Below are 11,323 nucleotides of genomic sequence, written 5' to 3' on the forward strand. Positions count from 1 at the left end.
TATATTTTATTTACGTGACCATATGTTTGGTTGATGTTAAAAAAAAAAATCAAAGAACCAGTTCTTCTTGTTTTGGGGAACCAGTTCTTGTCGTTCACGTTCGGGATTCGTTCGTTGTAACGAACGTTGTCGCGACCGACACATCCCTCACACACACACACACACACACACACACACACACACACACACACACACACACACACACTGGCCTCTTACCACAACCTCTGTAGACGTCTACTTCAACACACACAAATTCATGCGCACACTCATGAGACTATTGGTAAGCTAGGCTAAGTTAGCCCATTGATATATCTCCTCCTCTTGACACCTCAGGTTCCTGTCTGACGAGCAGCAGAACACGATCCTTCACCCTAACATCACAGCTCGTTGATCCACGCTGAGATCGATGCAAAAAGGCATAGCTCTGCTTCTCTAATTACCAGCCTGTCGATTTTACCCGCTAACAATCTTCACGCACACTATTCGGCTAATGCTTTGCTGTTCCTTAGCACTTAAAGGTGACCTATTATGCCACCAGGTGTGAGTGTGATTAGCCGTTACAAGCCGTATTGAAAACCGGCCTCTTCTGATGTCACAAGTGGGCGGGCGTGTCCAGTCTACCCAGTGGACTGCAGCAGACGTTGCTCATCTATCCGTCATACGTCTTGGTGGCCACGCCCACTTGTGATGTCAGAAGAGGACGATTATTCAAAAGGGCTTATAATGGCCAATCACACTCTCACAATCGTCACCTTAAAACAATCTGCCACGCCTCTTCCTGTGGGCCTTCTCCACCCCTATGGGTGGGGGAGGGCGGAGCTCTGCTGAACCTCACTGAAGGCACACCTGGTCGTCTGGAGGAACGGGAGCTAGCTCATGCTAACGGGAGCTAGCACATGCTAATGGGGGCTAGCTCATCGTAGCGCCGACCTGAAAACAGGCCGTGGAAGGAGAAAAAAAGAGCTACATGCAGTCACACTAATGCCTTGTGTTTGACAAAGCTCTGCGGATTCAGCTTGCGTTTAGGTTTAAAGTGTGGTACCTTTTGTTAGTATTTGAGAACACTTTACATTTACACAATTCGTCCGTACTAAAAGATCTTTAACTAGTCATATTATCTACACCTGAAAGAATGACCAATAGAGAACAGAGCTGGACCACCCTGCTAGACCAGACCAATAGAGAGCAGAGCTGGACCACACTGCCAGGCCAGACCAATAGAGAGCAGAGCTGGACCACCCTGCTAGTCCAGAACAATAGAGAGCAGAGCTGGACCACCCTGCCAGGCCAGACCAATAGAGAGCAGAGCTGGACCACCCTGCCAGGCTAGACGAATAGAGAACAGAGCACAGCTGGGCGAGGGTTACGGTCAGGAATAATGTGGCTATAATGGGTTAGGGTTGTACTCCTGTAATGGGGTTCAAGTTCTCAGACTCTGCTGGGGTTAGGGTTAGGGTTATGGTACATGTGACACTGTATAACATAACACGTTGTGATTGAACACACAGGGAGAGTGTGCACAATGCAGAGGTTGGGGCCATATATGACAGGTAATGATGCCACTACACACACACACACACACACACACACACACACACACACACACACACACACACACACACACACACACACACACACACACACACACATGCACACACACACACACACACACACACGCAAACACCCACATCCCACCCTTTGATTAACATAAATCATATATACACACAAGTGTGGCAAGGCTGTAGTGTGACAGGAGGTAGCGGTGCTACCACACTGAACACAATGTGGTCCTGGCTAGCCTGGGACATTAGCCGATCTATGGTTTTAGCCCCAAAAGATGGTAGCCAACAGCTGATGTTAGCTTTGCGTGGTATGTAAGCTAGCCTGTGACCTAAGCGAGCCTGTTACCTTAGCTAGCCTCTGACGTAAGCTAGCCTGTGATGGAAGCTAGCCTGTGATGGAAGCTGGCCTGTGATGTATGCTAGCCTCTGGTGTAAGCTAGCCTCTGATGTAAGCTAGCCTGTGATGGAAGCTTGCCTGTGATGTATGCGAGCCTCTGGCATAAGCTAGCCTCTGATGTAAGCTAAGCATCCATGTTTTTTCCAACTTGGTAGCTCGAACGCACGTGGGCGGGAGAGGACGTGTTTCCTAATCCGACATCCCACCTCTGACCGTTAACGAACGCGGCACAACACTAGTGTGTGTGTGATGTTCTCTGCCTGTGTAATAAATGAGCTTGACGTGATGGTATGTCGGCGCATAAACTTGCGTACTCGCCGATACCCGATTAAAGCATTTTAGGCAGTATCGGAGGAATTTCCGATACTAGCATCATTAGCGGAACAGCTCTACTCATGATGACCCTGGCGCCCAGTCCTCCTGGGGCCCCTCAGCGGACATGAGGACGTCTCCTACAGGCGCTGTGTCCTTGGGGCCCTTGGGCTCTTCAGAATGACTACCCCCCCCCCCCCCCCAACTTGAGTGACAGGAGAGTTTCAACCAACCACGGGGAAGAAGGCGGGATGTTATGACGCTCCTCAGGCGGGAAGAAATGCTGGTATGCCCCTCCCGTTGTCACGCATACAACGATGTGACACGGAGCCGTTGTCCGGGCGATGCACCAACATGGACGCTGCAGCGGGTGCTGCATCCTGTTGTTGCCACGTGTCAACGTGGCCGCCATGTTGGGGAGGGCAAGACACTCCTGTAGACTAATACAACTTAAGAGAGAAGCTGTGGTTGTTCTGGATAAAAAGCACCGAGACGTTGATTGAGAAGGACTCTGGCTCCCTTGACCTCTCCGATATGGTGGTGACGTTGGCCTGCGATCCAAAGGACGCGTCATCTATGTGTATATCTTTGGGTGTTGTTATGGTTACAGGGACCCATGCGTATGGCCTTAATGAACTCGTACGCGAAGAATGTCTGGGGAGGATTCACAGATTTAAACCTTGCTTTCATAAGTCTTGCTTTAAAGAGATTGTCGAGCTTCGTTTGACCAGGTATACGACATCAACGTCATTCTGTCTCCCCTTATCCTAAACCCCAACTCCTCCCCCTTATTCACTGCTCCTCTCCTCCTTTCCTTCCTTCCTTCCTTCCTTCCCCACCTCTCCTATTCTTCTCTCTCCCCTGTCCCCTTCCTCCTCCCCTTCCTGGCCCTTCTCCTCCCCTTCTCTCCCGTACTCTTTTCTCACCTCACCCTCACTCCACCATTCCCTCTTCCTTCTCTTCCCTCTCCTCTCTCCTCATCTCTCCCCTCCTCCCCCCTCTCCTCTCTCCCCTCCCTCCTCCCCTCTCCACCTCATCCCCTCTCCCCTCTCCCCCTCCTCCTCCTCTCTAGGGTCCTTACAGAGCTGGTTAGTAAGATGAGGGACATGCAGATGGACAAGACAGAGCTGGGCTGTCTTCGAGCAATCATCCTCTTCAACCCAGGTACACACACACACACACACACACACACACACACACACACACACACACACACACACACACACACACACACACACACACACACACTGCTAGGTACAAGGGTATTGCTATTCTTCTTATTGTTACACAACTTTTTTTGTGTTTCTCATTGTTTTGTGTCTGTCTGGCTGTGTGTGTGTAGATGCCAAGGCTCTGTCGAGCCCCAACGAGGTGGAGATGCTGAGAGAGAGAGTGTACGCTTCCCTGGAGTCCTACTGCAAGCAGAAATACCCCGACCAGCAGGGCAGGTAGTAACTCACATATAATCTAGATTAAACTCGTCAAGTGTGACAAGCATGCTCCCAGAGCTGCTAGATTATAGAAAAAATCATAATCACGATTTTCTTTTGGACTATATTGAAATCCCGATTATTAAAACGATTATCTTTGAGCTTGTAAATATGATGTATTTATTCAGCATGTCTCCCAAAAAAAACGTTGTAACTGAGAACTTTGAAATTTCTCACAAAATGGTCTCTCCTCTTAAAATCTACAATGATGAATAATTCAAAACTCAATCATATTAGTTTTGTGATAGTTTGACGCTAAAATCGACATCGCGATCCAAATTCGATTAATCTCCCAGCCCAAAGTGCTGCTAGTGATTGTTAAACACTCCCAGTGATGCTAGTGATGGTTAAACCCTCCCAGTGCTGCTAGTGATGGTTAACGTCTCCCAGTGCTGCTAGTGATGGTTAACTGCTTAATGATGGTTAAAATGGCAAATTACTCAATATCCTTCGGGATAAAAATAACGTATTATAAAATGATGAAGGTAGCATACCGGAGCTAGCATTATAACACTAGCATACCGGAGCTAGAATTATAGCGCTAGCATACCGGAGATAGCATAATAACGTTAGCATACCAGAATTAGCATTATAACGCTAGCATACCAGAGATAGCATTATAAAGCTAGCATACCGGAGCTAGCATTATAACGCTAGCATACCGGAGTTAGCATAATAACGCAAGCATACCGGAGCTAGCATTATAACGCTAGCATACCGGAGTTAGCATAATAACGCTAGCATACTGGACCCATGTACTTGGACGTTGTAGTGTTCCACAACATTCATGGTTTGAGTGTTTTCAATTGTACAACTCAATTATTTTTTTTACGGTCGATCGGTCTCTCTCTCTCCCTCTCTCTCTCTCTCTCTCTCTCTCTCCCTCCCACGGCAGGTTTGCCAAGCTCCTCCTCCGTCTGCCAGCGCTGCGTTCCATTGGTCTGAAGTGCCTGGAGCACCTGTTCTTCTTCAAGCTGATTGGCGACACCCCCATCGACACCTTCCTCATGGAGATGCTGGAGGCCCCGCACCAGCTCCCATAGACGGGTCGCCCCGGTCCGGTCCCCTGCCCTTCCACTCCGGGGCTTACAGCCCGCCGGGAGGCCCACAGCGGTCTGTTACTCAGGCGGGTGCGGCTCCGCTCCGGTCTCCACCAACACCCGGCTACAGGACATGCTGTTCTACAAGACCTGGACTCAACACACACACACGGACACACTCACACAGACACACACACACACATGGACACACACACACACCGACACACACACATGGACACAAGGACCCACACACAGACGCACACACACGGAACTACACACAAACACAGTGACGCAGACATTGTTGTTCTACCTGTATACAAATGCCAAAATTAAGCTCAATCATTTGTCTCTGAAAGACCATAAACTGTCTTAACACACATACACACACACACACACACACACACACACGCACACGCACATTCTTCCATCCTTGGTTGCCGTGGCAGCAGTACTGTCTCCTCCTGAGAACGCATCAAGTGTAAACGTCTTAAGTTTATTTTCTTGGTTCCCACCTAGCTAATGCTATTTAGCTTCCACATTAGCAGCGCTACGCTAACTTGGTTCGCTTCGTTAGCCCGTTAGCATTATGCACCAGCAAGCTACATTTTAGTTTTATTTCTTTTTTTGTGTGTACGTTTTTAGTTTCAAACGAATCGCGTGCGTAGCATTTCAATCAAGATGTCTGCCGTCACACAACATCCGATTGGTTTCCGAAGGAGCCAATCGGAGGCCCAGTGTACGGCCCCGCCCCCCTGTGACTTCATCCAATCCCGTAAGCATTTGAATATTTTAGTATTTTTTATATATATATATATATATATATATATATATATATATATATATATATATATATATATATATATATATATATATTTACATAGAAACTTGTTTGAGATTTGTTTTTGAAGTACTGTACTTATGAGATGAGCGCTTTTACCCACTGCATTGAAAACAGGGAAAAGTCGGTTGGTTGTGGAGGGGGGCGTCGAGGTTTAACCTCCACCCTCCCGCACCCCCACCCAAATGCGCGCAGCGGGCTTTGCTAGACTTGAATCATTGTTCCTGAGCTCGGGGGGTCGGGGGCTGGACTCGAGCTAAAGACTGACCTGTTGTTTTCTTTGTAAACCCCCCCTCCCCGATGCCCGGGGTCGTATGCACTTTCGTGAGTTGTAACTGTAAAAAAAAAAAAGCTGTTTCTTTCTCTCTCTTTTGAATGACCCCACCCCCCCCCTGAATAATATGAGGACCCCACCTGTACACATGGGCCCCCCCCTCACCCAACTTCCCTGGCCACAGCGTTCTACTGCTCATGCCATCGGTCGCCGATGACACTGGTTGGATTGGGAATCAGATATGATGACCTCGTCACGGCTCAGATCAGAGCGGTTCAGTTGAGAGCGGTTCAGTTCAGAACGGTTCAGTTCAGAGCGGTTCAGTTCAGAGCGGTTCAGTTGAGAGCGGTTCAGTTCAGAACGGTTCAGTTCAGAGAGGTTCAGATCAGAGCGTTTCAGTTCAGAACGGTTCAGATCAGAGCGGTTCAGTTAGGAACGGTTCAGATCAGAGCGGTTCAGTTCAGAACGGTTCAGATCAGAGCGGTTCAGTTCAGAGCGGTTCAGATCAGAGCGGTTCAGTTCAGAGCAGTTCTTTTCAGAGCGGTTCCATTCAGCGTGACCAATGTTGCCGTCGACCCCAGCGTTAAAAACATAATCCCTTGCGGCACATGAATACTAGCCCCCGCGCTAAGTCATCCTAACGTAGTATTTTACTGGAAACCCCACTTCTGCCCCCCTCCCCCACCCATGACACTTACTGAGCCCCCCTGCCTGCCGGTGTACAGTGACCCCATGTTTATAAAGGCTGTAAATAAGACATCAGGCCCAGCTGTGCTGAACGACCCTTCAGCGAACGCTATGCAGTCCCACTCGCCCTCATCCGAAACTCTGTCCCATCATCTCATGGTTCATCGCTCTGGGCTGAATTCATGTCTTCAAAGATGACAGATTGCCCCCCCCCCCCCCGGAGGAGGGAGGGCTGTTTGGCTTTATCCATTCGGTCGTACTTTGCCAAATTGTAAAAGTAGGTAGACTGCTAAAAAACACAAAGAACTCGGCCGCAAAAAGAAACGTCTCCCGGGTGACCTCTGACCCGGACTCAAACCAAACCTGAAGGAGGTGGATGTGGGGAGGAGCCATCGAAGCTGTGACCCGGCACGGCCCTCTGTGATTGGCTCGTCACATCGCTACTGCACCCAGGGCCGGCGCCCGGCATAGGCGACCTGGGCGATCGCCTAGGGCGGCAAATGTGTTGGTGGCGCCCTCTGGTGGCGCCCTTAATTAATTAATTAACATATACAAAACCAAACACAAAAATCAATGTGGGCAGGTGGAACGCAGCCGCTGAGTTTACAGCCCCGACCCGTCCCACATGATGGCCTCCTGGCCACCGTGAGGCTCCGCACCCAGAGAGGAGCTTCTTTTGTCCCCCTGCAGGGCGGCGGTAGAGCTGCCTCCTCCTCTGCCACTCAGTAGCGTGTCCTTTCTCCGCACTCAGCCCTTTTGAAAGTTCCAGCAACCGCAAACACAACGCAGGGACTTTATGCAAAACGACACGCGTGCTGGTGAACCGTGCCGCGGTGCGAGGTCCTCCTGGGCTCTGAAACTCTGGCGTTCCCTCCCCCCCTCGTCTCGGTGAGGGGCGGGGCAAGAGGCGTCCGCCCGCGCCTCGAGGCTTGCAGAGTGGGTGTGGTTCATTAGTCTCCTCCCCCTTGCTGCTCCTGGGCTCCGTCTGACTGCTTCCTGCGGAGACAGGAAGTGAAGCGTCGGCCTCTTCCCCAGTTGTCGGGCAGGTCGTCCACCTGTGGTTTGAGCGCTGCTTTATCGCCCCCCCCCCCCCCCCCCCTGCGCTCGAGGGATGAGATCCCGACGGCGCCCCAGCCAGGCAGAGGGGGAGGTGGGAGGGTCCTGTCTGAAGGGTGTCTGGCGGGTGGGGGACCTTCAGGTCCAGGCCGGGTGCTCCTTGATTCGATAACAAACGTTCAACAGACTGAGAGACGCAGTCATCAGATTAAGCACTGCATGGCGTCATGGCTGCATGTTTTGAACTCGATTACTTTTACATGTCGTTTTCATACTTGTTTTTAGATAACAAAAACATAAATCACCGGAATAAAATCAAATCAAGGGTTTGGAAATTACGAAACAAAGAGCTCTTTGTGACGTGACGGACGTTTGATGCACGCTGAAGCTTTCCCGGCCTTACGACAACCCCAGGCCTCCGTGTGCTAGGCTAGGCTAGGCTAGGCTAGGCTAGGCTAGGTGTATATAGCAGTGTCCAGCCGACGGGAGGCCCGCTGCACCGAGTGTTGTGAACCGTGGCCCCCATTGGCTGTGGCGGTCCTCTGTTAAGATAACGGTCATTAAGATGGCGGTCATGTGTTAAGATGGCGGTCATGTTTGAGGTGGCGGTCATGTTTGAGGTGGCGGTCATGTGTTAAGATGGCGGTCATGTGTTAAGATGGCGGTCATGTTTGAGGTGGCGGTCATGTGTTAAGATGGCGGTCATGTTTGAGGTGTCGGTCATGTTTGAGGTGTCGGTCATGTGTTAAGATGGCGGTCATGTGTTAAGATGGCGGTCATTTGTTAAGATGGCGGTGCGTGTGTTAAGATGGCGGTGGGTGTGATAAGATGGCGGTGGGTGTGATAAGATGGCGGTGGGTGTGATAAGATGGCGGTCATGTGTTAAGATGGCGGTGGGTGTGATAAGATGGCGGTGGGTGTGATAAGATGGCGGTCATGTGTTAAGATGGCGGTGCGTGTGTTAAGATGGCGGTGCGTGTGTTAAGATGGCGGTGCGTGTGTTTAGATGGGCGTGAGGCCGGCTGTGTGACAGTGTTGTTGATGCCATGGGTCTAGGTGCTTGAGGCTGAGTAGATGCTTGAGGCTAAGTGTAGGTGCTTGAGGCTGGGTCTAGGTGCTTGAGGCTGAGTAGATGCTTGAGGCTAAGTGTAGGTGCTTGAAGCTGGGTCTAGGTGCTTGAGACTGGGTCTAGGTGCTGGAGACTGGGTCTAGGTGCTGGAGGCTGGGTCTAGGGACTTGAGTCTAGGTGCGTGAGGCTGGGACTAGGTGCTTGAGGCTGGGTCTAGGTGCTTGAGGCTGGGTCTAGGTGCTTGAGGCTGGGTCTAGGTGCTTGAGGCTGGGTCTAGGTGCTTGAGGCTTGGTCTAGGTGCTTAAGGCTTGGTCTAGGTGCTTGAGGCTAGGTGCTTGAGGCTGGGTCTAGGTGCTTGAGGCTAGGTGCTTGAGGCTGGGTCTAGGTGCTTGAGGCTTGGTCTAGGTGCTTGAGGCTAGGTGCTTGAGGCTTGGTCAAGGTGCTTGAGGCTAGGTGCTTGAGGCTTGGTCTAGGTGCTTGAGGCTAGGTGCTTGAGGCTTGGTCTAGGTGCTTGAGGCTTGGTCTGGGTGCTTAAGGCTTGGTCTAGGTGCTTGAGGCTTGGTCTAGGTGCTTGAGGCTAGGTGCTTGAGGCTTGGTCAAGGTGCTTGAGGCTAGGTGCTTGAGGCTTGGTCAAGGTGCTTGAGGCTAGGTGCTTGAGGCTAGGTCTAGGTGCTTGAGGCTGGGTCTGCTTGAGGCTTGGTCATGGTGCTTGAGGCTAGGTGCTTGAGGCTAGGTCTAGGTGCTTGAGGCTGGGTCTGCTTGAGACTAGTCCACACAGCCAGCAGTGTTCTTTGATGGGAGGGGTGAGAGAGAGAGAGAGAGAGAGAAAGAGAAAGAGAGAGAGGTGGGTGGGTGGGGTAGAGATGGAGTGAGAGGTGGGTGGAGTAGAGATGGAGCGAGAGGTGGGTGGAGTAGAGATGAATGGAGAGTCAGGTCAAGAAGGTTGATTTTTCCGAGCATTTATTTCTCGCAGATGACTAATCATTTCCAGAAAGAGGGATGAGTGTGGCGAGAGTTTAGACTTTCTGGATCACTTCCCCTGAAACCATGCCCTAAACTGAGGATTTTCACTGCTTGGTTCTGTGGAACCGTCGGCTCAGGAGAGGCCGGAGAGACAGGAGGTTCTCCTCCTCCTCCTCCTCCTCCTTCCCCCGGGGGTGAAGGCCAGAGACTCAAGGCTCTCCTCTTCCGCCGCCTCCTCCCAAGCGGGTGGAGCCGAGGCCAGAGACTGCAGGTTCTCCTCCTCCTCCTCCTCCTCCGATGGGATTGGACCCTTTCTTTGGGTTCTGTTCTGAGGTCTTCTTGTTTTGTTTGTCTGTCCTGTCTGAGTAAAAGTTGTAATACTGTAAACCTGCGTTGTCGGCTGCTCTTTATCGACTGGTTCACACTGAATCACCACAATACAATACAATATCAGCCTTTTAAAGGCACCCAGTGCAACTTTATGTAAACATTCAATGAAAAATAAACATTCAATTTCTAGTCTTTTTTACACGTAGTAAGTTTCAATAACTCCATACCATTACATACCGACATTCAAGGAGCAAAGATGAGACGTCGCTGTGTGGTGAGAACTGATAGAAAATCGTAAACAACAACAATCGCCGGTGGGGAGAAGCCATTTTTCCATTGACTGGAAGCCTGCTTTTTTTATTGTAGGTTACAAAAAATAAAGAAAATGGCGGCATTGTTGTTGTTATCGATTTTCTATCAGTTCTCACCACACAACGACGTCTCATCTTTGCTGCTTGAATGTCGGTATGTAATGGTATGGAGTTATTGAAACTTTCGTGTAAAAAAGTGTAAAAAATTGAATGTTTATTTTTAAGCCTCGAAAGTTGCACTGGGTGCCTTTAATGTCAAGTCCTGGTTTGGGTTTTTAGATTCATATTCACACACTGAACGTGTGGCAACTATGGCAATATTTAAGATATGATGCAACTCTACTGTGTGTTAGATATATAGATATTTAGATAGATATATATGATAGAGATTGATACAGAAATATAGGATATATAGAGATATATATATTTGTACTGTATAAGTACAAATCATACAGTATGTGTAAAGTACAGATATATAAATGTTAATTAAGATTAGGATTCGGTTACGTCATGCTACCTCATCTGTATTAATCCCAAATGTGTAATGACTTGTATTTTAACGGAAGATACCAACAGTGACATCATTTTAGCCAGGGCGCTCTGCCTCTCGCACACTGGTGGCGGGAGTGGGCGAGGTAGGTCCATTAGTCCGGCAGGACCCCCGGGCACGGAGTGACCACCCGGGGCGCACGTCCTCCCCGCCGCCACTAGAGGGCGGCCGGTGCGCTGTCCTCCACACCAGCGACCCAACCGCCGTCTCCTGCCCGCCCAGCAGACCTCTGTCCCGGGGATTTCGGTGAGGATTGTTCGGAGCCAATAATAAAGTGTGTGTGTGGTCGGTTAAATAATTGATATTGCTAATGAAGCTGATTATAAACTTGTGTCACAAGCGTAAGTGTTGGTTTAGGTGGAGGAAAGAAAAACGTTTACCTTTTTTTAGGCTGCTAGGCGTGTTCTTGGCGATGTGAGCACAGAGTTGCCACAGTCCCTCGTT

At 50.0% G+C, this 11,323-nt stretch overlaps 1 protein-coding gene across 7 annotated transcripts in view; it reads left to right on the plus strand.

Moving 5' to 3' along the window:
• rxrba (retinoid x receptor, beta a) overlaps positions 1-9,551 on the plus strand; it is a 20,672-nt gene extending 11,121 nt beyond the window's left edge. For 3 of the 7 annotated variants that reach the window (XM_056582624.1, XM_056582626.1, XM_056582625.1), the window contains 4 exons: positions 1,509-1,550; positions 3,344-3,435; positions 3,614-3,719; positions 4,657-9,551. In XM_056582624.1, the coding sequence (XP_056438599.1) occupies positions 1,509-1,550; positions 3,344-3,435; positions 3,614-3,719; positions 4,657-4,804 (388 nt within the window). In that variant the 3' untranslated portion in view covers positions 4,805-9,551. The remainder of the gene's footprint in view (positions 1-1,508; positions 1,551-3,343; positions 3,436-3,613; positions 3,720-4,656) is intronic. The other 4 variants (XM_056582629.1, XM_056582628.1, XR_008893860.1 and 1 more) reach the window with 3 other exon arrangements.
• The last annotated feature ends 1,772 nt before the right edge of the window (positions 9,552-11,323 follow it).

This window comes from Gadus chalcogrammus, chromosome 22 (assembly GCF_026213295.1).
Source record: "Gadus chalcogrammus isolate NIFS_2021 chromosome 22, NIFS_Gcha_1.0, whole genome shotgun sequence".
NCBI classification, from domain to species: domain Eukaryota; kingdom Metazoa; phylum Chordata; class Actinopteri; order Gadiformes; family Gadidae; genus Gadus; species Gadus chalcogrammus.